This window comes from Hyla sarda, chromosome 2 (assembly GCF_029499605.1).
Source record: "Hyla sarda isolate aHylSar1 chromosome 2, aHylSar1.hap1, whole genome shotgun sequence".
In the NCBI taxonomy this organism is placed as follows: domain Eukaryota; kingdom Metazoa; phylum Chordata; class Amphibia; order Anura; family Hylidae; genus Hyla; species Hyla sarda.
This window is the reverse complement of record NC_079190.1, coordinates 303,249,893-303,277,570: the sequence shown is the minus strand read 5'-3', so window position 1 is coordinate 303,277,570 and position 27,678 is coordinate 303,249,893. Positions and strand designations below refer to the sequence as shown.

The window sequence follows — 27,678 nt, the reverse complement described above, 5'->3', positions numbered from 1 at the left end:
CTGAGAGGACTCCCTGCTCCTATAGCACCTTTGGGCGGTATACAGCTATCTATAGATAGCTGTATATAGTGTATACAGAACAGGAGGTCAACTTACCTCCCTCGTTTCTGTCACCGCCGGTCAGTGTAGCTCCGCCCCCTGGTGATGACGTCATTAGGGGCGGAGCTACATACGTATTCAGGCTAGTCTGAAGCTCTGTTCACATTGTCCGTTTTGGATAATGGGAACAGATCCTTCTGCCAGTGTCTACCCAGACAGGGAGACTCCAGCTGTTGCTAAACTACAACTCCCAGCGTGCCCAGACAGCCAAAGGCTGTCTGGGCATGTTGGGAGTTGTAGTTTTGCACCAATTGGAGGCTCACTGTTTAGGTAGACATTGCATTATGGGCGCTCTCCCCTGCAGAGAGTGCAAAAAATGTCCTAACCTATTTTTTTTTTTTTTTTCCGTGTATGCAGAGGATTACGACGGATTAACTTTATTTTTTAAATTTTAATAAAATGGTTAACGAGGGCTGTGGGGGAGTGTTTTTTTAAAATAAAATATTTTTTCCAATGTGTTTGTCTTTTTTTTATTGAATATTCAGGCTTAGTTATGGAGGCTGACTAATAGACGGAATCCATGACTAAGCCGGGGCTCAGTGTTAGACCCAAAAACAGCTGGCGCTAACCCCCAATTATTACCCTGGAACCCACCGCCACAGGGGTGCCAGGAAGAGCTGGTACCAACAGGCCCGGAGCGTCAAAAATGGCACTCCTTGTTGGTATCGTGCTGATACTGAATATACAGGGAACCTTATGCGTTTTTTTTCCATAAATAAACAAAAAAAAAAAAAACACATAGGGTTCCCACTATTCAGTATCAGCCAGATACCAACCAAGCAGCAACAGCCTGACGTTACCAGGGTGGGCGGGGACCATTGTTACTGGCCCTCCCCAGCCTAAATAACGCCAGCCTGTTACCGCCTAGGCCCAGGAGCGCCACTTTTGACGCTCCGGGCCTGTTGGTACGGGCTCTTCCCGGCACCCCTGTGGCGGTGGGTAACAGGGTAATAATTGGGGGTTAGCGCAAAGCCCTGACTTAGTAATGGATTTTGTCTATTAGACAGCCTCCATAACTAAGCCTGAATATTCAATAAAAAAAGAAAACACAACACATTGGAAAAATTATTTTATTTTAAAAAACATTCCCCCACAGCCCTCGTTAACCATTTTATTAAAATATAAAAAATCCTGTTCATACGTTGTAATCATAAAAATCCATCGTAATCCTCTGCATACACGGATCTGAAATGAGAAGAAAGAAAAAAAACACAAAAAAAAAGTTAGGACATTTTTTGTGGTCTCTGCAGATGAGAGCGCCCATAATGCAATGTCTACCTAAACAGGGAGCCTCCAATTGGTGCAAAACTACAACTCCCAGACAGCCTTCGGCTGTCTGGGCATGCTGGGAGTTGTAGTTTAGCAACAGCTGGAGTCTCCCTGTCTGGGTAGACACTGGCAGAAGGGTCTGTTCCCATTATCCAATACGGACAATGTTAACAGAGCCTTATACCCTTGCCAGCCTGGATCGCGTCTGTAGCTCCGCCCCTAATTATGTCATCACTAGGGGCGGAGCTACACGGACCCGCGGGGACTGGAGGGAGGTAAAGGGACTTCTCCATCTTCTGGATACACTATATACAGCTATCTATAGATAGCTGTATATAGTGTATACCGCCCAAAAGGTTAACCTACACTGTCCAGCAGTGTAAGTTAACTCTTTCCTTGCTGGGCTGGTGCATAGCGCACAGCTCAGCAAGGGGTTAAGTGAGCCAGCAATGTGTATACTGTATACACATTGCAGGCTCACTGTAAGTTCTTGCTGGGCAGTATGTATACGATGTATATCTACTGCTCAGGATCAGCTGATCTCCCGGCTCTGTAGCCTTGAGAACAGCTGATCCCGACAGTCACTTTGATCGCAGCGGGTGCCATGAGAAGTGACATCCGCTGGGATCTGTCCCTTACTGCAGGTACTAATACTCCCAACATGGAGTACACTCTGCTCCATGCTGGGAGCTGTAGTACCTGTATTAATAGACAGATCGCTGCGAGTGTCACTCCTCCTGACACCTGTTGCAATCCTCCAGTATAATGTATAGATGCGGCCGGCTGCTCTTCTATGGTCCCCTGCACTGCCGTATACATACACATATTCCTATTTCCCACAGAGTTGTGATTGGCTGGAACCATCTGACCAATCACAGCTCTCTGCGGGAAATATGAATATGTGTATATATATATGGCAGTGCAGGGGACCATAGAAGAGCAGCCGCCGCATCTATACATTATACAGGATCGCAATGGACCCCGGCGATCTGTCAATTAGTACAGGTAACTACTACTCCTATCATGGAACAGTGTGTTCCATGCTGGGAGTAGTAGTACTACCTAAAAAATTTTTAAAAAATGTGAAACATACACACACACACTACATTTTTATTATTGTCGGCTACATTTTTAGTGCACATAAATTGATCCCTGTTTAAAAATTAATAAAAATGTTGTTATAAAAAAGATACATTTCGTTAAATACAATTTTTTTCCATCACTGATGTATCTTTTTTATTATTTTTTAATGGTACCCTACTAAATTTTAATAAAAAAGGTATCTCCAACACTTTTTTGGATCGCTAAAGTCCAAAAGAGAATAAAAACCGCCTGAAAAAACGCCAAATTTAAAACCCACATGGCGTTTTTCTTGGCGTTTTTTCACTCCCATAGACTTCTATGGGAGAAAAACGCCAAGATTTTCCCGAAAAAAACGCCAAAGTCTCGACAAGAGGTAGTTTTTTAAAAACTGCCGAGGAGCCCAAAAACGCCAAAAGGATAAAAAAAAATGCCAAACTGAAAAACGGCAAGTGGATTTGGCATTTGGCAGTTTACTATTGACTTGCAGCTAACATCTGGCCGCAGCGTTTTTTCACAAAAAAAAACGCCATGCAGTAGAATGGGCGTTTTTGTAAAAAAAAAAAAAGTGGAAACCTAGCCTAATACCGATTTTTAGGTGCAAAATTTAGAGTTATGATTTTTTAAAGGTAAGGAGGAAAAAACGAAAGAGCGAAAAACGCCCGGTCCTTAACCCCTTAAGGACTCAGGGTTTTTCCATTTTTGCACTTTCGTTTTTCCTCCTTACCTTTTAAAAATCATAGCCCTTTCAAATTTTCCACCTAAAAATCCATATTATGGCTTATTTTTTGTGTCACCAATTCTACTTTGCAGTGACATCAGTAATTTTACCCAAAAATTCACGACGAAACGAAAAAAAAATCATTGTGCGACAAAATCGAAGAAAAAACGCCATTTTGTAACTTTTGGGGGCTTCAGTTTCTATGCAGTGCATATTTCGGTAAAAATGACACCTTATCATTATTCTGTAGGTCCATACGGTTAAAATGATACCCTATATGGGTTTGATTTTGTCGTACTTCTGGAAAAAATCATAACTACATCCAGGAAAATTTATACGTTTAAAAATGTCCTATTCTGACCCCTATAACTTTTTTATTTTTCCACGTACAGGGCGATATGAGGACTCATTTTTTGCGCCGTGATCTGAAGTTATTTTCAGTATGATTTTTGTTTTGAACAGACTTTTTTATCACTTTTTATTCATTTTTTAATGGTATAAAAAGTGACCAAAATACGCTTTTTTGTACTTTGGAACTTTTTTGCGCGTACGCCATTGACCGTGCGGTTTAATTAATGATATATTTTTATAGTTCGGACATTTACGCACGCGGCGATACCACATATGTTTATTTTTATTTACACTGTTTTATTTTTTTTTATGGGAAAAGGGGGGTGATTCAAACTTTTATTAGGGAAGGGGTGAAATGACCTTTATTAACACTTTTTTTTTTTACATTTTTTTGCGGTGTTATAGATCCCATAGGGACCTATAACACTGCACACACTGATCTCTCATCCTAATCACAGGCGTGTATTAACACGCCTGTGATCAGCGTTATCGGCGCTTGACTGCTCCTGCCTGGATCTCAGGCATGGAGCAGTCATTCGTCGATCGGACACCGAGGAGGCAGGTAAGGGCCCTCCCGGTGTCCTGCAAGCTGTTCGGGATGCCGCGATTTCACCGCGGCGGTCCCGAACAGCCCGGCTGACAAGCCGGGATACTTTCACTTTCTCTTTAGAAGCGGCGGTCAGCTTTGACTGCTGCTTCTAAAGGGTTAATACCGCACATCACTGCGATCAGCGATGTGTGGTATTAGCCGCGGGTCCCGGCCGTTGATGAGCGCCGGGACCGACGAGATGTGATGCAGGGTCGCAGCGCGACCCCGCTTCATATCGCGGGAGCCGGCGCAGGACGTAAATATACGTCCTGCGTCGTTAAGGGGTTAATTCCCTACATTTTTATTTTCCACAGTATTTACTATGGTTTCCCTGCATTTTCCACTTTCCCTATACTTTGCTTTTTTACACATGCTCTGATCCGTCTGGTTTTCCTCAGCTCAAATCCATCACATTTTATGTGGAAACCTTAGTAAATATGTTGTTTTTTTGGTGAAAATATAGGGACCACGACCCTTTTCCAAGACCACGCCCCCTTTTCGGGTTTCCTACGCAAAATGGAGAGCTAATCTGGGTTTTTTCAATTCTGGTGAAAATTCTGGCGCAAAATCTGGCGCAGACAGAATTTGTGGCACAATGCGGGTCACTGTCCCATCACTGACATCTCCCCACCACACTGCCTCTGTCACCAAGATCCCCCTAAACACACTGTTCCCCCTGTCACTAAAAACCCTAACACACTGTCCCTGTTAATGACATTCCCCCAACATACTGTCCCCCGTCACTGACATCCCCGGTCACTAAGACCCCCCCCCCCCCCCCAACAAACTGTCAATCCACCTGTCATTGACATTACTAAGAGTGGCGGGGGGGAGCACTTGCATCACAGCTTCTGCACCTTTAGCTGACTCTACAATTACTTGTTTCTGCCTGCTGCAGGCTGCAGGGGGGGGGGGATGTTGGTGCAGCCCTCAACCTTTCCCGCATTAATGTCTATTCAATACCAGCATGGCCTGAGGTATTAACATTTAACATGGCCATATTCTGTTGAACCTCACATGAATAGGCATTACAGCTGCCACTATTATGGATTGGTAGGTCTTCCCCCTGCGAACTGACGGTACTCCTGGTGGTACACGTTCCCCAGGTTGTGAACATACAATGCATGAAGACTTAGTATCCAGATACATAATTTAAAAATGTATCTACACTATACCTTATTAATCAAGTAGATGGTCAAACCACAGTGTAATCTTAGTGTATTCTTAGACACCAGATTCATAAAAGTTTACAATATATATATTTCAAATCCATAAATTGAATTATTATATAATACTTGGGTTCAGATTCAATACCAATACTTTAGCTTTTTAAAAGGATACAATTTCCACAAACAAATAGGATAATAAAGTAAATACAGACAAACATTCCTGGGAAGGATGGACCACCGTATGCCATAATTCCATTATACATCACAGAATTCCAGTCCTCTCCAGTTAAGATCTGTAAGAACAAAAAGTAACCTGAATAATTATATTTGTTCATAGAATAACATTAAATAGGATCCTTTAGACATTTATGGGAACAGGTGGGCTTTTCACAAGCAGAATTATCTAAGAAATCTTTGTCATCTATCTCTTAATAAAATGTATTACTCTTGTGTGAGTTTTGATTTCTAAGATATTCAGCGTGGTTTCAAATGAGTGCCATATAGCATACAACATTTCCTCCTGGAAGCAATTAACATACGTAGAGTGTTCATGTATATAAATTGGTGCCAATTTCAAAATGATAACAGTTTAGACCCTTTGCACATGTGTAGTGTTGAAGATAATATAGATAGATATAGAGTTGGCCCTTTAACCACTTAAGGACGTAGCCAATTTGCTATTTTGCGTTTATACTTTTCCATCTATACTGTCACTCATTAGACAGGCACTCTATTGCTATAGCAAGCCATTGACAGGCTGTAGCACTAGTACCACCAGTGCACATAACAGGGAAGTGGGGCATGCTTGTGAAACAGTCGCTTGTAGAAGCAATGTGGGCAGGTATGACAGTGCTCAAAGAGCACCAAAAAGCTAATTTCCTTTTTTTTGTTGTTTTAGACTGTAACTCGGGAAAGGTGCTACCAATCCAAAAACTGTAAACAGAGTTGGAATCAGCATCACCCACATTACTACCAGAACCACAAACAGATTAGTGACTTGAGGGGAGATTTAACAAACGTGGTGGTAACAATGGCCTGCTGTTATCGGAGAACTGCTCCTTCACCTCAACTCTATCGCTTTTCTCCTATGCTCTCCCCTCTTTTGAAGTACACTCTGTCCACATCTACTCCCTCTCCAACCTACAAGTGGCTGTAATTTACTGACCACTAGGCCTGTAACCATCCTTATTGACTAATTCACTACCTGGTTCCTAAATTTCCTCTCAGTGGACATCCCACTATCATCATGGGTGACTATGCCCATCAATACATCCCTGTCAGCTGCCTCTAAACTCCTATTGATAACCTTAGCTGGTATATCACAATGGTCCTCCTCAGTCAAACATTAAGAGGGTCACAAACTTAACATTATTTTTACCTGCCTCTGTATCTAACCTCACATCTCTCCACGTATATATGACAGTACCCTCTTTACATTCTCTTTTCTTTAACTGTCTCCCCTGTCCAGAACCTAGCACACCCTTGGAGCAACATTAAACCTCTTAACATTCACATACTTCCTCACTCTCTCCTTCCACCATATCCTCTCTCCACAATGTAGACACAGCTAAAACATTATCTACAACAACATAGTTACTTCAGCTCTTGACTCTCTGAAACAATAGAACACATTGTATCAATAAACAGCACTAACAAAAGATTTAACCCCTTAAAGACAGGGGTTTTAAGTTTTTGCACTTTCATTTTTTCCTCCTCACCATTTTAAAAATCATAACCCTTTAAATTTTGCACTTAAAATTCATGATGGCTTATTTTTTGCGCCACCAATTCTACTTTGCAGTGAAATCAGTCATTTTACCCAAAAATCTACAGCGAAATGGAAAAAAAAATCATTGTACGACGAAATTGAAGAAAAAACGCAATTTTGTAACTTTTGGGGGCTTCTGTTTCTACGCACTGCATTTTTCAGTAAAAATGACACCTGATCTTTATTCTGTAGGTCCATACGATTAAAATGATACCCTACTTATATCGGTTTGATTTTGTCGTACTTCTGGAAAAAATCATAACTACATGCACGGAAATTTATACGCTTAAAATTGTCATCTTCTGACCCCTATAACTTTTTTATATTTCTGCGTATGGGTCGGTATGAGGGCTCATTTTTTGCGCCGTGATGACGTTTTTAGCGGTACAATTTTTGTATTGATCTGACTGATTTGTCCAAAAATACGTCATTTAGGACTTTGGAATTTTTTTGCGTGTACGCCATTGACCGTGCGGTTTAATTAATTATATATTTTTATAGTTCGGACATTTACGGACGCGGCGATACCACATATGTTTATTTTTATTTACAGAGGTTTTTTTTTATGGAAAAGGGGGGTGATTTGAACTTTTATTAGGGAAGGGGTTAAATGACCTTTGTTAACTTTTTTTTTCCACTTTTTTTTTTTGCAGTGCTATAGCTCCCATGTGGATGCTATAGCTCCCATGTGATCTCCTATGCTGATCCCTGCAGAGCCATAGCTCTGCAGGGATCAGCGAGATAGGGGGCTCGATTGCTCAAGCCTGTAGTTCAGGCTTGGAGCAATCAAACCCCGATCGGATGCCGCGGACACAGGTAAGGAGACTTCCGCCTGCGTCCCAGCTGATCGGAACATCTCGATTTTATCGCGATGTTCCGATCAGCCCGACTGAGCTGCCAGGAAGCGTTTACTTTCCTTTTCAGATGTGGCGGTCAACTTTGATCGCTGCGTCTGAAGGGTTAACAGCGCGCGGCACAACAATCGATGCAGCGCTCTGTTAGCCCAGGGTCCCGGCTATGATTAGCAGCCGGGACCGACCCGGTGTGATGTTTTTAATACCGGGAGCGGGCTTAGGACGTACAGGTACGTCCTAAGTCCTTAAGGGGTTAAGGGCTGCAGAGCACTGCTAGAAGACAACCCACTCCAAAGATGACTTCTAAGTATACAAGCAAGCAGGGCCAGATTATCATTGGTGCATGCACTATTCTCCCGTTACCTCTCCCATCACAAAATAATGTCTGTTATTAATAACGGGCTATTATGGGTTAAAACGGTTAATGTAAAAATCCCATAGACTATAATGGGATTTTTTAACGGCCGATTTTAGTGGTTTTGTTAATGGGTCATTATAACAGATCTCTAAAATGGAGAATTCTATAGTGTGAAAGCCGCCTAAGTCTGTAAATAACAAAATATACATGTTCATCCCTCCCCATGAGCTGTTATTTTACATTATACTATAGAGACTGGTGTGCCCTCATATAACTACATCAGTGCTTTCCAACCAGGGTGCCTCCAGCTGAAGTGTGGTTGTGTGATTGTGTGCTTCGGGAGAACCAGAGAACAGCAGGATTTCCATCAGCCCTTCCCCAGGTTTGTAGCAGCCTTTGTGGAAGGGTCTCCCTGCATGGAGCCCCAGGCCTCCACCTCCCGTACTAGGCCAACGGGGGGGGGGGGGGAGAAAGAGACTTTGCAACGGCTAACTCCCAGGAGGTGGTGAGGGTTCCCAGCAATGCAGAGCCCACTCCCCCTTCCACACTGGAAGCCACAAGGCTTCAAGCATGACTGCAAGCGAGGCTAAAAACAAGGCTGCAGGAAAAGACCTGCATGGAGGTGAGGAAAAGCACGGAAAGTCTTTACCATTAGGGACTTCCCTTGGTACCTCTGAGCCCCAGCAATGGGGGTAAGGGGTCCTAGGGAGTCTGGCCACTTTCAGGTCCCGACTTCAAGCTAAAATGGCTGAGTATGAGCATCTCGGCAAAACTCTTCGTGGCCTAAGGGAGGACTTAAAATGTGCCCGTTACCAGGCCGATCACGCTTCTAGGAATCTGAGGCCAGTGTATTCAGCTAAAGTGCGCACCCTGAAAAAAGAGGTTGAGGAAGTAGAAAGGGTGAGGATGGAGATCGTAGAAGGGGCTGGCATTTTCAGGGAAAAACTCTCTAATGAAGATCGGTTTAGACACATGCAGAGCCCAGAAGGAGAGGAGGAGGAGGTAAGTCAAAGCGAAAGCAGTGCAGAGGAGGACGGTATAGAGGAGGATGGTCAGGGAGCAAGAGAAGACAGTGCTGAGGAAGGTGGTAAAGAGAAGGAAGATGGTGGTGCAGGAGAGAGTGAAATGGAGGAGGACACTTCACAAAGTACTTATACAAATCCGGCTCAGGTAGCCCTACCTGAAAGTTCGGACGACAGCTACAACAACAGACGCAGCAATGGGTTAAGTGTTAGTGGATTGCTTAAGGCGATTGTGCTCCAAGAATCACCTACCCACTTTGAGAACTTCTCATTTGGAAATGACTTGGGTCCAGAAACTGAGGTGAAGGGCAAGAGGAAGAGGAGAAGTAAAAGGGGAAAAAGGAGAGACAACTAGGCTTTTTTTTTTCTCTCCAGCAGTCTTGGCCATCTGAAAAGGTGGTTGAGGCTGCTGGGCCCCCCAGTCTGCCAGACCCCGCTTTTGCTGTAAAGCGGGGCCAGCATGGGGGGTACATGGTGGAAACCCGCCTGTCCTGCTGGTAGGGAGGGGCAGGACAGGCTTAAGGTGGGCGACTCCAGTGCTGCAGGATCGCCCCAGGTGGGCGGGGGCGGTTCCCCCGAGCAATCTAGGCGTAGCAGAACATTCCCCTGTGAGGGGAGGGCGGGTGTCCATGCGTCTGGATTGGCAGAAAATCCCAGACGGTCTGGTGAGGAGGCTCCCGAAGATTGCACTGATGTTGTGGGGCTTTCCCCTGTGAGGGAGGGGAATCCCTGCATGTCGGCTGCTATAGGAGGGGTGGGGGGTGCATCCGGAGGGACAGCTCCCACCCAGTGTGAAGCAGTTCCCACTGGGATCGTCATCAGCGTTACCGGAAGCGACATCACCGGAACCGGAAGTGATGTCGCCGGAACCGAGAGTGATTTCATCAGGGGAAGGGTCAGCAGTGCAAACCCTTGTGGCGCATGTAAACAACCCGGCAAGCCCAGTAAAGTCCAGCCAGGAGAATGGTGTGAAAGGAAAGAGTGGAAAAGAGAGTGAAGTATCCTCTGCAAATAAAAATGTCGGTGATGGTATGATGCATGAGAAGGTTAGCAAAGTGCAAGAGTGGGGCACTAGAGTTGTACAAGAGGAGTGTTCGCGGTGTGCAAGAGAGGAGTGTTAGCGGTGTGCAATAGAGGGGTGTTAGTAGTATGTAAGAGAGGGGTGTTAGTAGTATGCAAGAGCGGTATGTCAGCGGCGTGCAAGAGAGGGGTGCTGGAGGCATGCAAAATAGGGGTGCTGGATTAGCTAGGAGTACTGAGGAAGTAGAAGCTGGCTCAGCTCCCTCCCCCGGTGGTGACGGCTAGAAGCTGTGCCAGAGTTGTTACCGGGGAATCAGGGAGGTCACTTGCAGCATTGCCTCCTGGAGGCACTGCGTAAGGGTAATAGGTCAATTGAGGTAGAAGGCAGGGGTTCGGTTGACCTGTCTTTCTGGATAGAGAGACATGGTCTGGGTGCCTTTCGAGAACAGAATGGGGAGGTGGTGTGGTCCCTCCCGACACCCAGGCAGGATAGTAACCATAGGAATGTGACCTGTCTGATCTGGAGGGGCAAAGATGCGTGCCCACCTCAGGAGAGAGTGGATGAGCTCCTCCTTCAGATGGAGTTCTTTGCCCTGATTCCCCACTATGGTTCATCCGAGTTCGACATCAGCTTTGTTTGGCCGGAGGGTCTTGAACTTTTCTGGTCGAATTACGAGATGGTGAAGGACGAGCCCGGCTGACGGGATTTCGCTGTAAAAGTGATATCCTGGAAGAATCAGACCAAGAGAGTGACCGTTTTGACCCATAACGAGTAACTCTCTTGCTATGACATCATGACCTGGCTGGGACGGTATGGGGATGTGACGGACATGGCCAAGAAAAATCTAGATGAGCATGGGATCTGGTCTGGGGCCTGGACGTTTTCCGTCAAACGTAGGCGTTCAGGGAGCACTGTTGCCCACATTCCATCGGCAGCCTTCCTCGGATGTGACAGAATCCAAGTCTTCAGCGTAGCCTGCACTGTGCAGGTTTGCGCTTTGTGTGGTGGGGCGGGTCATCTGGCCACATCCTGTAGGCAGATCCGGTGTCACCTGTGTGATGTCCTTGGACACCCATTCAGCCGTTGTCCCAGCGCCTTTTCCTGTGTGGTGGCTGCTCCAGCTGGGGAGAGCTTTTAGGGTTGCTCCGGCTGGGGAGGGTACGGGCGGGGGTGAAGGAGCAACAGGGTTAATGAAGAGCAAATAGGGGCCCGCCAAACTAAGGTGAGAGGAAAACCGCAGTAGGAGTAGGGAGCTGGAGAGTTCCCAGGTGTCGGGGGTAGCTCCTGGCCCTGCTCCTGTCGCTAGCCCAAATATTGCTGAGACCCTAGGGGATGATATGCTGGATGAGGAGATTATGAGGCTTCACAGAGTGGAAGGCAAAGAGGCTGATCTTTCTGATTCCTCCCACTATGAAAGTGTGGATGAGGAGGGGAGTGAGAGGCTGAAAAAAGACAAGGGCAAAAGAGTAGTAAAGGGGAGACCTCAGCCCCATGGTCCTGAAAGGAAGCTTACCTGCCCCCCCTCTGATTGGCCTATCAAACAGGTACCTTGTCCTTGATAACATCTCCTCCCCCTCATTGAAGGGGGGTGGCGGGGATGGGGTGCCTGAGAGAGGGGAGCCTCCGGGGGGAACTGGGTCCTGTCCTGTTGAGGTATCTTCCATGGAGGGCAGGGCTAACTCAGGGCCAGATGGAGATGGGAGCCAGATGGATCAGTCTGAATCAAAAAAGAGGTCCAATGAAAGTAAGAATGCTCATTCTTCTTCAGGGGATGAGGCAGTGAAGAAGAGGGGCAAGAAAAAATAAGGGGGTAAGGCCATCTAACTAAATTACCCAGGATGGCGGCACTCACCACACTGACATTGGCATCTATTAACTGTGCCAGTATTAAGTCAGATACGGCTAGATTTGCAGCCTTTGATTTTCTTAGCCGTGTTGAAGCCGACATCTTCTTTTTACAGGAGACCAGGTTGTCAGATCTAGCCTCTCTGGTTAAAGCCAGAAGAGAGTGGAGGAGCGGGCCCTCCCACTGGTTTCTTGCGGCTGAGCCGTATAGTGGGGTGGCGGTCCTTTTTTCCACTCCAGTTGAATGCAGACGGGAATACATTGACTTAGAAATGGTGAGGTGCCTGATCTTAGATGTCTTCATGAAGGGACAAGAGCTCCGGCTCATTAACATCTATGCCCCACAAACAAAGTGGGGCCATAAAGATCTCTTTATTAACATCAAGCCCTTTCTTTTTACAAGTCGGCAAGTGATTTTTGGAGGGTATTTCAATAATGTCACGAGATCCCAAAATAGGAGAGGTTCTAATGATTGGCTGGCTTACGACAGTGTGGCCCTCAATAGTATAGTTAGGGAAGCTCGCCTAGAGGATGCCCACATCCGGAGCCCCTCAGGCCACAGGGACTTTCGTCAAGGTAGCTGCAGGTCTAGGATAGACAGGTTTTATTTGAAGGAGGAAGCAGTCTCTTCCACAGTGTCTGTGGTTGAGGTGGAGTTCTCCGATCACTGTATGATTTTATTTCTTCCGCCAGCTCTTGAGCCTCAGGTCCCTGAATAGGTATCGTCTGTATCAGGGTCTAAGGAGGAAACTCAAGCTTCTCGTCTCGACTGGAGGTAGCCAAGAGGATATCTCCAGAGTGAAGTCCTTGCTGATGAGGTGTCAGTATTGCTGATTAGGTTTTTGAGAGGGATTTCGGGAAGTACCGCTCGCCCGACCCTTACAGAAACTGTAAGATGTCAGTGAGTAGTAAGATCATCTCGGGACTGATTGATAGTACGGATCTCTGAATCGGTCAAGATCCGGGATCTTGGAGGTCGTCAGATTCTTCTCACACCTCTTGGGAAGGAAGGATCTGGATTGAGGCAAGATTTCGGTTTTCCTGGCTGAAACCATTCCTGAGCCAGGAGTAGACCCCTCTCTTGATGTTTTGGCAGAAGAAATCATGGAGGAGGAAGTGAAACTGGCGATCGAGGGGCTTGCCCCTAAGAAGTCGCCAGTTCCGGATGGCTTAACTTCCGAGTAGTACAAGACCTTTAAGGAGTCTTTAGCTCCCCTCTTGACTGAGGTATTCAATGAATGTCTCTCCTCGGGCACTCTGCCGAAGTCAATGAGGAGGTCAGCCCTGATTCTTCTCTCAAAGGGTAAATATCCGAGCCATATTGAGAATGGGAGACCCATAGCTCTTCTCAATACAGATAGGAAGCTTCTAAGATACTGTTTAATCAGTTGGTGAAGTTTGCGCCTGGCTCCTTTCGGGGGCTCAGCACTGCACTGTTCCGGGCCGAAGCACCTTAAGTGTTGGTCTCAGTGTCCTGGAGGCAGTGGAGGGGAGTAGTGCGGGTCTCTGGAAGGGGTACTTGCTGTCCCTTGATCAGGCCAAAGCATTTGATCGGGTGAACCACGAGTACCTCTGGTCCATCCTCCTAAGATATGGCTTACCGAGTACTTTTGTTAATTGGCTTAAGATCTTGTATGCAGGGGCAGAGAGTTTACCTCTGGTGAACGGGTGGTCTGGCCACTCTTTTCATGTGGGGTCCGGAGTCTGTCAGGGTTGTCCTTTGAGCTCTGGCGGAGTCGGAGGCCGTCCAGAGGGTGGTGGCGTACGCTGATGATGTCACTATTTTCGTCTCCTCGAGGGAGGAGGTAGATGTGGTGATGTCAGAGGTGGACCGCTACTCGGAGGCATCCGGGTCTAAGATCAACAGGGATAAGTGTGAAAGTCTCTGGCTGGGAGGGGGAGATCCCACGTTTGATCTCCCGGACACCCTTCCTGGGCCCCAAGAATTAGCAAAGGTGTTAGGGATCACATTTGGCCAGGATGATTATCCCACCAAAAACTGGGATGGTAAGCTCCAGGATGCCGCTCAGAGGGTGGACCAGTGGAAGAGTTGGTCTATGGCCCTCAGAGAAAGGGTACACCTGTTGATCAAATGGTACCTGCTCCCCTTGTTTATCTACCTGGGCAGTGTATGTATCTTGCCAGAAGCTTACTACACTAGGATCTACAGCCTGTTTTTCCAACTGTTAAGGGGGAACAAGTTGAACTTAGTCAAGAGGGAGGTTACATACCGCACGAGGAGAATAGGGGGTTAATCTATGGTAAACCCTGTGGCGTTCTTAACAAACACCTTCTTGAAAGCTAACATCGCAAACCTCTGGAAAGAGAGGGCTCCTCCGTGGGTAATCTCCTGCAGGTAATGGTTTTGGCCTTTCTTCCAGGAATGGGAGACTGGAGGGCGAGTGAAGGACCTCCCTACACCCCATGGATATCTTCCAGCTTACGCTACCCCTACTCTGAAGGCGATACGTTGGTGGGTCTGGTAGTGTGGGAGATCAGGACCCAGTCAAGGCATTTCCTTGACAAACGGGTTCTGGTGACTAACTTCCAGAACCCTCTGGCACTAAGGGACTGCCCAGGTCAGGATCTCAGGGTGGGGTGTTATCTTTTGAGCATGAAACAGATCCCCCAGAAGTTTTGGGATTTGGCCTGGCTCTGCTTTCAGGGGAAGCTATATGTAAGGGACAACCTGAAATACAGGAACTCTGATGACCGGTGATGTCCCCGAGAAGAGTGCGGGGACATGCCGGAAAGCATGGACCACTTCCTGCTTCATTTTCCCATTAATATTGGGGTTTACAACAGGGTGGGTGCTTCCATCGGCTGGAGTCAACTTGCCGGCCTTACCTATCCGGAGTGGGGTTATGGTGCATTCAGGAACCTGGGTGGCCGTGATCGGGGCACTTTATTTTTAGTCAGCTTAGTGGTTAGGTACTACACGTGGAATGCACAGTGTTTAGTGTCGACCCAACAGAAAGTCCTCTCCGAGGAGAAGGTCTGTAGGAACATCACCGGTGACCTCCGGAAGATCAGGTCTGTGGAGCATTGCAGTCTTGGTACCAGTAGAGCTTCTCTCCTGTGGAGAGGTTTTTCTTTTTATGTGCCCTAGGTACTTGGCCCTTAAGGTAAAAAGTATCTTAATTTTGGTTAGGGACAGTATATAGATGTTAGGGTGAGTATAGGGTCAGTTTTATGAAGGGATAGCGATAAGGTTAGAGGTAAGGTTGATAAGGAAAGGTTTTTGAAACTTTGTTTTATCAGGACTGCCATCTTTCTTCCTGGTAGTGGGCTATGCATGTCACTCTAGCTTTTTGTTTTATTTTCTGTAATTTGAATGTAAAGGGCTTGCAGGCAACCAAACTTGGGCCTGCTGGGGGTTTGTGGTATAGTACTGTATTACTCAGTTTTTTTTTATATTGCTTCCGTGGTTGTAGTGAGTTTGTTCATTGTTTATTTAGTCTTTAATTAATTGGGTGAGGGGTGTATTTTAGGTTGGGTGGGGGTTTTGGGGGGAGGTGGTGGTGTTTTTTTTTTTTTTGGGGGGGTCTGGCTTGGATCAGTTTATAGACATTGACTGTTTCAGTTAAGCTGTGATCTACGAACTCCAACCCATTTCCAGGGGGGATTGGTGATGGGACAGTTCATAGTGTATTTTTTTTGTTTGTTTATATGTATTTCTTAGGTATTAATAATTTTATGTATAAGCATTTTTGTATAGTGTTATACCTCACTGTAGGGTAAAGGCAGCTGGACCAGTTTTTATCTGATATTATAGTGTTTCCAGAAAAAAAAGGATTATTTTTTTATGGTAATGTATCCATGTATGTGTGTGTTACTAAGGTTTATGTTAGAGTCCTAGCAAGAAGAGGGGGGAAAAAAACTCTTGTTATGGTATAGCATGCATTGTGAGTTGTGGTTTGTTGTATGTAATGTGTGGTAGATAAGGGGGGAAAAAAAATAAAAATTCTTCCAAGTTGAAATTATGTTTGGTTTGGCAGTTCGCCAAAATTCTTTTGTTTTTGGTTATGGCAGTAAGCCAAAATCTTTTTTTATTTATTTATTTTTTATTTTATTTAAATGTTATGATTTAGCGTGCATTTTGGGTATTGGTTTGTTTTATGTGTGTAAGGTGCAGTAGTTGGTTAAGGGAGAAACTGATGGAATTTCCAAGATGGAATTATTTTATTTATTTATTTCTGTATTATTATTTTGTCATATCAGTTAGCCATTTTTATTTTTGTTTAACCCCTTAAGGACCCATGACATACTGGTACGTCATGAGTCCGCTCCCGTTCTATAACGTGGGGTCATGGCGTGGTCCCGTGTCATAGCCTCTAACAACGGCGGGGACCCGTGGCTAATAGCGCTCAGCACTGATCACGAAGCCACGCGCTATAAACCCTTTACACGCGGCGTTCAAAGTTGAACGCCGCATTTAAAGAGAAAGTAAAACCATGCCGGTTAGCTCAGGGAGCTGTTCGGGATCGCCACGGCGAAATTGCAGCATCCCGAACAGCTTACAAGACACCTGGAGGGTCCTTACCTGCCTCCATGCTGTCAGATCGCCGAATGACTGCTCAGTGCCTGAGATCCAGGCATGAGCAGTCAAGCGGCAGAATCATCAATCAGTGGTTGCTTATGAGAAACCACTGATTAATGTAAAAGATCAGTGTGTGCAGTGTTATAGGTCCCTATGGGAGCTATAACATTGCAAAAAAAAAAAGTGAGAAAAAAAAACAAGTGAATAAAGATCATTTAACCCCTCCCCTAATAAAAGTTTGAATCACCCCCCTTTTCCTATTTAAAAAAACTGTGTAAATAAAAATAAACATATGTGCTATTGCCACATGCGGAAATGTCCAAATTATAAAAATATATCGTTAATTGAACCGCACGGTCAATGGCGTACGCGCAAAAAAATTCCAAAGTCAGAAGGGGTCAGAAGATGACAATTTTAAACGTATGAATTTTCCTGCATGTAGTTATGATTTTTTCCAGAAGTACGACAAAATCAAACCTACATAAGTAGGGTATCATTTTAATCGTATGGACCTACAGAATAAAGAGAGGGTGTCATTTTTACCGAAAAATGTACTGTGTAGAAACGGAAGCCCCCAAAAGTTACAAAATGGCGTTTTCTTTCAATTTTGTCTCACATTGATTTTTTATTCCGTTTCGCTGTAGACTTTTGGGTAAAATGACTGATGTCATTACAAAGTAGAATTGGTGGCGCAAATAATAAGCCATGATATGGATTTTTAGTTGCAAAATTGAAAAAGTTATGATTTTTTAAAGGTAAGGAGGAAAAAACAAAAATGCAGAAACGGAAAAACCCCGGGTCCTTAACCCCTTAAGGACGCAGGGCGTATGGATACGCCCTGCATTCCGAGTCCTTAAGGACGCAGGCCGTATCCATACGCCAGTGGGAATTCCGGTCCCCACCGCTAGCCGGTTGGGGACCGGAGCCGGATGCCTGCTGAAATCGTTCAGCAGGCATCCCGGAATATCGCCCAGGGGGGTCATTATGCCATTATGACAATTCAGTCCAGCGATCTGCGGCGATTCCAGGACAATCGGGTCTCCAGTGACCCGGTGACCCGGAATTACTGGCTGTTCGGGGCCGTCTCTGACGGCCCCGAACAGCCGGAGCCTGCAGGGGTGAGGTGGCACTGGTGCCACCTCACGATCGCCCTGATTCGTCGGTCGGATTACCGGCCGACCAATCAGGGCGCCTGCTGCGGGTGTCACTCCCGCACCCGCTCCACCCCTCTTCCAGGGGACGTGAGCGGGTGCGGGAAGACGACCCCCGATGCTGGGGACCCCGATCCCCGGCGTCCATGTTGGGATCGGGGCCCCAGGAGCGACGGCGGCGGCGAGGGACTGTCCTGCGACGGAGCAGCAGCAGGAGGTGAGTTACAGCCTCCTGCTGTTGCTTAGCAACAGCTCCCAGCATGCAAAAAGGACATGCTGGGAGCTGTAGTTATGCAACAGCAGGAGGCAGACCACCACAACTCCCAGCATTCCCTTATGGGCATGCTGGGACTTATGGTTTTGCAACAGCTGGAGGCACATTTTTTCTATGGAAAAGTGTACCTTCAGCTGTTGTATAACTACAACTCCCAGCTTGCACAAAGAGCTAAAGTGCATGCTGGGAGTTGTAGTGGTGCATCTGCTGGTTGCATAACTACAACTCCCAGCATGCCCGTTGGCTGTTGGTGACTGCTGAGAGTTGTAGTTTTGCAACAGCTGAAGGCACACTGGTTGTGAAACTCAGAGTTTTTTTTACCTAACTCAGTGTTTCACGACCGGTGTGCCTCCAGCTGTTGCAAACTACAACTCCCAGCAGTCACCTTACACCATGCACCGTACATGCTGGGAGTTGTAGTTTTGCAACAGCTGGAGGCACACTGGTTTTGAAACACTGAGTAAGGTCACAAACTCAGTGATACATAACCAGTGTGCCTACAGCTGTGGCAAAACTAAAACTCTCAGCATGTACAGTCTGTCAGAGCATGCTGGGAGTTGTAGTTTTGCAACAGCTGGAGGTCCCCCCCAATGTGAATGTACAGGGTACACTCACATGGGCGGAGGCTTACAGTAAGTATCGGGCTGCAAGTTTGAGCTGCGGCAAATTTTCTGCAACAGCTCAAACTTCCAGCGAGAAACTACTGTGAACCCCCGCCCGTGCGACTGTACCCTAAAAACACTACACTACACTAACACAAAAAATAAAATAAAAAGTAAAAAACACTACATATACACATACCCCTACACAGCCCCCCTCCCCTCCCCAATAAAAATGAAAGCGTCTGGTACTCCACGGTTTCCAAAACGGAGCCTCCAGCTGTTGCAAAACAACTACTCCCAGTATTGCAGGACAACCGTTGACTGTCCAAGCATGCTGGGAGTTTTACAACAGCTGGAGGTACCCTGTTTGGGAATCACTGGCGTAGAATTCCCCTATGTCCACCCCTATGCAAGTCCCTAATTTAGGCCTCAAATGCGCATGGCGCTCTCACTTTGGAGCCCTGTCGTATTTCAAGGCAACAGTTTAGGGTCACATATGGGGTATCGCCGTACTCGGGAGAAATTGTGTTACAAATTTTGGGGGGTATTTTCTGCTTTTGCCCTTTTTAAAAATGTAAAATTTTTGGGAAAAGAAGCATTTTAGGTAAAAAATTATTTTTTTTTTTTTACATATGCAATAGTTGTGAAACGCCTGTGGGGTATTAAGGTTCACTTAACCCCTTGTTACATTCCCCGAGGGCTCTAGTTTCCAAAATGGTATGCCATGTGGGTTTTTTTTTGCGGTCCTGGCACCATAGGGGCTTCCTAAATGCGGCATGCCCCCAGAGCAAAATTTGCTTTCAAAAAGCCAAATGTGACGCCTTCTCTTCTGAGACCTGTAGTGCACCAGCAGAGCACTTTTCACCCCCATATGGGGTGTTTTCTGAATCGGAAGAAATTGGGCTTCAAATTTTGGGGGGTATTTTCTGCTTTAACCCTTTGTAAAAATGTAAATTTTTTGGGAAACCAAGCATTTTAGGTAAATTTTTTAATTTTTTTTTACATATGCAAAAGTCGTGAAACACCTGTGGGGTATTAAGGTTCACTTTACCCCTTGTTACGTTCCCCGAGGGGTCTAGTTTCCAAAATGGTATGCCATGTGTTTTTTTTTGCTGTCCTGGCACCATAGGGGCTTCCTAAATGCGGCATGCCCCCAGAGCAAAATTTCCTTAAAAAAAGCCAAATGTGACTCCTTCTCTTCTGAGACCTGTAGTGCGCCAGCAGAGCACTTTTCACCCCCATATGGGGTGTTTTCTGAATCGGGAGAAATTGGGCTTCAAATTTTGGGGGGTATTTTCTGCTATTACCCTTTTTAAAAATGTAAAACTTTTGGGAAACCAAGCATTTTAGGTAAATTATTATTTTTTTTTTTACATATGCAAAGTCGTGAATCACCTGGGGGGTATTAAGGTTCACATTACCCCTTGTTACGTTCCCCGAGGGGTCTAGTTTCCAAAATGGTATGCCATGTGTTTTTTTTTGCTGTTCTGGCACCATAGGGGCTTCCTAAAGGTGACATGCCCCCCAAAAACCATTTGACGCTCCTTCCCTTCTGAGCCCTCTACTGCGCCCGCCGAACAATTAACATAGACATATGAGGTATGTGCTTACTCGAGAGAAATTGGGCTTCAAATACAAGTAAAAATTTTCTCCTTTTTACCCCTTGCAAAAATTCAAAAATTGGGTCAACAAGAACATGCGAGTATAAAAAATGAAGATTGTGAATTTTCTCCTTCACTTTGCTGCTATTCCTGTGAAAGCCGTAAATGGTTAAAACGCTTACTGAATGTCATTTTGAATACTTTGGGGGGTGCAGTTTTTATAATGGGGTCATTTATGGGGTATTTCTAATATGAAGACCCTTCAAATCCACTTCAAACCTGAACTGGTCCCTGAAAAAAAGCGAGTTTCATAATTTTGTGAAAAATTGGAAAATTGCTGCGGAACTTTGAAGCCCTCTGGTGTCTTCCAAAAGTAAAAACTCATCAATTTTATGATGCAAACATAAAGTAGACATATTGTATATGTGAATTAAAAATTTATTTTTTGGAATATTCATTTTCCTTACATGCAGAGAGCTTCAAAGTTAGAAAAATGCAAAATTTACAAATTTTTCATCAAATTTTGGGATTTTTCACCAAGAAAGGATGCAAGTTACCACAAAATTTTACCACTATGTTAAAGTAGAATATGTCACGAAAAAACAATCTCGGAATCAGAATGATAACTGCAAAAAATGGCTAAGTCCTTAAGGTGAAAAAGGGCTCAGTCCTTAAGGGGTTAAGGACCATGGACATACGCGTACGTCTAAGCACCCTGGTAGTTAAAGACCAAGGACGTATCCGTACGTCCGTGGGAATTTCGGTCCCTGCCGCGCGCCGGGCGGGGATCGGACCGGGGTGACTGCTGATATCTATCAGCAGTCACCCCGCGCATATGCCCAGGGTGGGTCATCAGACCCCCCCATGTCGGCGATCGGCGCAAATCGAAAGTGAATTCACACTTGCGATTTCCGCAATTCCGGGTCATTACGGGTCTATGGTGACCCGGAATATAAGGGGGATGGCGGTTGTCCAAGACACCCACGATCCCCCTGAAGGGATAGGAGTGAGGTGGCAGGGGTGCCACCCCTCCTATCCCTGCTATTGGTGGTCTAGACTCGATCTGCCCACCCACAATAGGCCGGGCAGGACGGGGAAAAAAGGGGGACCGGTACCAGAGTCCACTTACCCTGCGGGCGAGGCTGCAGGCGACGATCGGTGGCGGTCATGACTTGCAGCAGGCTCCCTGGATCCGATGGAAGCCGGTAAGTTGCCTAGCAACATCTGGAGGGCTACAGTCCGAGACCACTATACAGTGGTCTCTATACTGTAGCACTCCAGATGTTGCAAAACTACAACTCCCAGCATGCCCAGACAGCTGTTTGGGCATACTGGGATTTGTAGTTTTGCAACATCTACAGTTTGAGACCACTATACGGTCTCTCTGAACTATAGCCCTCCAGATGTTGCAAAACTACAACTCCTAACATGCCTACACAACTGTTTGCTGTCTGGGCATGTTGGGATTTGTAGTTTTGCAACATCTGGAGGACCAAATTTTGCAGTGGTCTCTATACTGTAGCTCTCCAGATGTAGCAAAACTGCAAATCCCAGCATGCTGGGAGTTGTACTTGCGATCCCTCCAGCTGTTGCATAACTACGGTGATCAGTACATGCTGGGAATTGTAGTTTTGCAACAGCTGGAGGCACACTGGTTGGAAAATATTGAGTTAGATAACATAACCTAACTGAAGGTTTTCCAACCAGTGTGCCTCCAGCTGTTGCAAAAGTACAACTCCCAGCATGCACGGTCTGTCAGTACATGCTGGGAGTTGTAGTTTTGAAACTGCTGGAGGTTTGCCCCCCCCCCCCCATGTGAATGTACAGGGTACATTCACACGGGCGGGTTTACAGTAAGTTTTCTGCTTCAAGTATGAGCTGCGGCAAATTTTTCACCGCAGCGCAAACTCCTAGCAGGGAACTTACTGTAAACCCGCCAGTGCGAATGTACCCTAAAAACACTACACTACACTAACACAAAATAAAAGGTAAAACACTACATGTACACCCCTTACCCTGTCCCCCCAATAAAAATTTAAAACGTCTTGTACGGCAGTGTTTCTAAAACGGAGCCTACAGCTGTAGCAAAACAACAACTCACAGCATTTCTGGACAGCCACTGACTGTCCAGGCATACTGGGAGTTTAGCAACAGCTGGAGGCAACCTGTTTTGGAATCACTGGCGTAGAATACCCCTATGTCCACCCCTATGCAATCCCTAATTTAGTCCTCAAATGCGCATGGCGCTCTCTCACTTCAGAGCCCTGTCGTATTTCAAGGAAACAGTTTAGGGCCACATATGGGGTATTTCCGTATTCGGGAGAAATTGCACTACAAATTTTGGGGGGCTTTTTCTCCTTTTTTCCCTTATGAAAATGAAAAGTTGGGGTCTACACCAGCCTGTTGTAAAAAATTAAATGTTTTACACTAACATGCTGGTGTTGCCCCATACTTTTTATTTTTACAAGAGGTAAAAGGAAAAAAAGACCCACAAAATTTGTAATGCTAATTATGCTCACTGCACCCCTTATTAAATTCTGTGAGGGGTGTCGTTTCCAAAATGGGGTCACATGTGGGAGGTCCACTGTTCTGGCACCACAGCGGGAATTGTAAACGCACATGGCCCCTGACTTCCATTCCAAACAAATTCACTCTTCAAAAGCTCAATGGCGCTCCTCCTCTTCTGAGCATTGTAGTTCGACCACAGAGCACTTGACGTCCACACATGGGGTATTTACATACTCAGAAGAAATGGGGTTACAAATTTTTGGGGTCATTTTCTCCTATTACCCCTTGTAAAAATGTAAAATTTGGGGAAAAACTAGCATTTTAGTGAATTTTTTTTTTCTTCATTTACCCATCCAAAGTTAACAAAAAGTCGTGAAATACCTGTGAGGTGTTAAGGCTCACTGTACCCCTTGTTACGTTCCTTGAGGGGTGTAGTTTACAAAATAGTATACAATGTGGGTATTTTTTCTGTTCTGGCACCATAGGGGATTCCTAAATGCGACATGCCCCCCAAAAAGCATTGCAGCAATATTTGCCTTCCAAAAGCCAAATGTGACCAAATGTGGGGTGTAAATACTCACTGCACCCCTTATTAAATTATGTGAGGGGTGTAGTTTCCAAAATGGGGTCACATGTGGGGGGGTCCATTGTTCTGGCACTATGGGGGCTTTGTAAACACACGTGGCCTTCAATTCCGGACAAATTTTCTCTTCAAAATCCCAATGGCGCTCCTTCTCTTCTGAGCATTGTAGTTCGCCCGCAGAGCATTTTACGTCCTAACATGGGGTATTTCCATACTCAGAAGAGATGGGGTTACAAATTTTGGGGGGCATTTTCTCCCATTATCCTTTATAAAATGGTAAATTCAGGGAAAAAAATGCCATTTTCTTTTCATTTACACATCCGAATTTAACGAAATGTCGTCAAACACCTGTGGGGTATTAAGGCTCACTGGACCCCTTGTTATGTGCCTTGAGGGGTGTAGTTTCCAAAATGGTATGCCATGTGGGGGGGTTTCTGCTGTTCTGGCACCATAGGGCTTCCTAAATGTGACATGCCCCCCCAAAAACCATTTCAGAAAAACTCACTCTCCAAAATCCCACTGTCGCTCCTTCCCTTCTGAGCCCTCTACTGTGCACGCCGAACACTTGACATACACATATTTGAATTTTCTCCTTCACTTTGCTGCTATTCCTGTGAAACACCTAAAGGGTTAACACACTTATTGAATGTCATTTTGAATACTTTGAGGGGTGCAGTTTTTATAATGGGGTCATTTGTGGGGTATTTCTAATAAGAAAGCCCTTCAAATCCGCTTCAAACCTGAACTGGTCCATGAAAAATTGTGATTTTGAAAATTTTGTGAAAAATTGGAAAATTGCTGCTGAACTTTGAAGCCCTCTGATGTCTTCCAAAAGTAAAAACATGTCAACTTTATGATGCAGTCATAAATTAGACATATTGTATTTGTGAATCAATATATAATTTATTTGGAATGTCTATTTTCCTTACAAGCAGAGAACTTCAAAGTTAGAAAAATGCAAAATTTCCCATTTTTTCATAAAATTTTGGAATTTTTCACCAAGAAATGATGCAAGTATCGACAAAATTTTATGACTAACATAAAGTAGAATATGTCACGAAAAAACAATCTCGGAATCAGAATGAAAGGTAAAAGCATCCCAGAGTTATTAATGCTTAAAGTGACAATGGTCAGATGTGCAAAAAACGCTCTGGTCCTACAGTGAAAAATGGCCTGGTCCTTAAGGGGTTAATGTGTGTTGTGTATGGTACGTGAGGTTTCCTATCCGGATTTTTTCAGTTAAAACTTAGTTAAGGGAAAACTATATTTATGTTATGGATGGTAATGCATGTGTATGTGTGTTTGGAAGGATAATAGGTTAGAATTAGTAGTAGTAGGCATTATTTGTTAGTTGAGTTAATTTAAGCTGGGCTTGCCAGTTAGGAAGGTCTTTTTATTCTGTAACAAAAAAGTTTATATTTATGTTACTTTTTCATTGTTCATGTTTCAGCTGATTAAGCATTGTTTTTTTGTTTTGTAAAAGTTTTATATTTTTCTAATAAAAAGAGTTCCAGCTGTTGCAAAACTACAACTCCCAGCATGCCCAGACAGTCAAAGGCTGTCCAGGCATGCTGGGAGTTGTAATTTTGCAACACTTGGAGGCACCCTGGTTGGAAAACACTGAACTACATAGATAACTACTCAGTCTACCTGCATTTACATCAATAGGGGGAATTACAGTGAATCTGCAGCACAATCCCCAGCTGAATTGTGGAAAATTGAAAGAATACATGCTATACATGCAGTGCCTCTATCTCCACTCTGCACAGCTGTAAAATGTGGTATACAGATTTACAATGGAAGACTATGGCAATCCTGTATACCAGAAGTCCCATAGACTTCCACTGTATGCATATGCCACTTGCCTTAGCTGAGCAAAGTAGAGATAAAGGGGCACAGCACGTACAGCCACACACGTTGTCATGTTCATTCTAGTGATCAGTGGGGGCCCCAACACTTGGAACACCATTTATATAAAGTTCTGACTTGTCACTGTGATGTGTCAGAAGTTTGTTATAATGACGTTAAACCAGCAAAAAAAAAAGTTGTATAAGGGCTTATCTTTTTTGGTTGTCCTTCTTATTGGCACACTTTATTTTATTATATAATGTACAATGAAGCAAATAAAATAAAAATAATATATAGGGCGAAACATAAAAAAAAAAAAAATGAAATTGCGCAATTTCAAAATACGTTAAAACTGACCTGCAAGCTTTATTCTATGGGTAAGTAAAATTCCAATGAAACTAAACTTGGATAACTTTAGTTTCGGTAAAGAAAAAAAAAAAAAAAAAAAAAAAAAGGTGAAAGCTTGAAAAAGAAAGAAAATCTGTTCATTGCCATGTTCTGGCCCCTATAGCTTTTTAGCGCCATGAGCTATAGTTTTTAATGTTACCATTGTTTTTTGTAGCTGCTGGGGCTGGTAGCTATGTCTCTGTCCTGCCCCCTCTGTCCTGCACACTGCAGAGGAGCGCAGGGGAGAAAGAAGAGAGTTGCCTCAGATTCGCCACGTGGCGCCTGCGACCCCTCCCACTGTGGCTTCCTGTTTCAGGTGTGTGTGTAGGGGAGTTGTTTAGGGATGCGCCTGTGCCGGGATTGGTGTATTTTTGGGGAGGGGGGGGGGGGGGGGGCATCAAACTGAAGTGCTCCCTCCTCTAGACAGCAATAATCTGGCCCTGCAAGCAAGCACTTCTTACCATAATCTGAACTCACTTCTGCTAAGGCTGCTTTCACACTATAAAGTTCTTCCGTTTAAAGAGCCGTTATAATGTTCCGTTATAAAAACACTTAAAAACGGCAATTAAATGGGCGTTACAAAATCCCATACGGCAGTTACGAAATTCCATTAAAGTCTATGGGATTTTTACATTATCAGTGTTAACCCGTCATAGCCCATTATTTATAACATATGTTATTTTGTGATGGGAGAAAAATAGTGCAGGTACCGTTTTTTTCTCCCATCACAAATAACTTCCGTTATTAATAACGGGCTATGACGGGTTAAGACGGATAACATAAAAAACCTATAGACTTTAATGGGATTTTGTAACGGCCTTACGGGATTTTGTAACCGTTTTTAAGGGTTTTCATAACGGAACATTATAATGGGTCTTTAAAACGGAAGGACTTTATAATGAGAAAGCAGCCTAAACAGGACTTTTTCACTACTGTCATATATCAAACTTAACCTGTTGGGGACGAAGGGCGTATGCATACGCTCTTGCGTCCTGGTACTTAAGGACGAAGGGCGTATCCATACACCCATGGGAATTTCGGTCTTCGCCACGCGGGGACCGGACCGGGGTGACTGCTGATATCAATCAGCAGGCACCCCACGCAAATGCCTAGGGGGGTCATCAGACCCCCCATGTCGGCGATCGGCGCAAATCGGAAGTGAATTCACACTTGCGATTTGCGCCAATTCCGGGTCATTACGGGTCTATGGTGACCCAGTGACCCGGAATATAAGGGAGATCGCGGTTGTCTAAGACACCCACGACACCCACCCCTCCTATCCCTGCTATTGGTGGTCAAGACACGACCACCAATAGCAGATCGGAGGGCGGGGGGGGGGTTTACTTTCGTTTTCCCCGTCCTGCCCACCCACAATAGGCGGGGCAGAACGGGGAAAACGAAGAGGACCGGCGCCGAAGATCCACTTACCCGTCCGGAGGCAGCGGAGCGACGGTGATCGGCGGGCGGCAGAAGAGGACGGCTCCCTGGATCCGACGGAAGCCGGTAAGTTGCCTAGCAACATCTTGGGGGTTACAGTCTGAGACCATTATACAGTGGTCTCTAACCTGTAGCCCCCCAGATGTTGCAAAACTACAACTCCTAGCATGCCCAAACAGCTCTTTGGTGTCTGGGCATGCTGGGATTTGTAGTTTTGCAACATCTGGAGGGTCACAGTTTGGAGATCACTGGGAAGTAGTCTATAAACTGTAGCCCTCCAGATGTTGCAAAACTGCAAATCCCAGCATGCCTAAACAGCTGTCTCGGGAGTTGTAGTTGCGTACCTCCAGCTATTGCATAACTACATCTCCCAGCATAATCTTAGGCGATCAGTACATGCTGGGAATTGTAGTTTTGCAACAGCTGGAGGCACACTGGTTGGAAAATACTGAGTTAGGTAACAGAACCTAACTGAAGGTTTTCCAACCAGTGTGCCTCCAGCTGTTGCAAAAGTACAACTGGAGGTTTGCCCCCCCATGTGAACGTACAGGGTACATTCACACAGGCAGGTTTACAGTAAGTTTCCTGCTTCAAGTTTTGG

At 45.2% G+C, this 27,678-nt stretch overlaps 1 protein-coding gene across 2 annotated transcripts in view; it reads right to left on the bottom strand.

Moving 5' to 3' along the window:
* CACNA1S (calcium voltage-gated channel subunit alpha1 S) overlaps positions 1-27,678 on the bottom strand; it is a 727,186-nt gene that overhangs the window by 457,042 nt on the left and 242,466 nt on the right. For both annotated transcript variants that reach the window (XM_056557608.1, XM_056557607.1), the window contains one exon: positions 5,451-5,571. In XM_056557608.1, the coding sequence (XP_056413583.1) occupies positions 5,451-5,571 (121 nt within the window). The remainder of the gene's footprint in view (positions 1-5,450; positions 5,572-27,678) is intronic.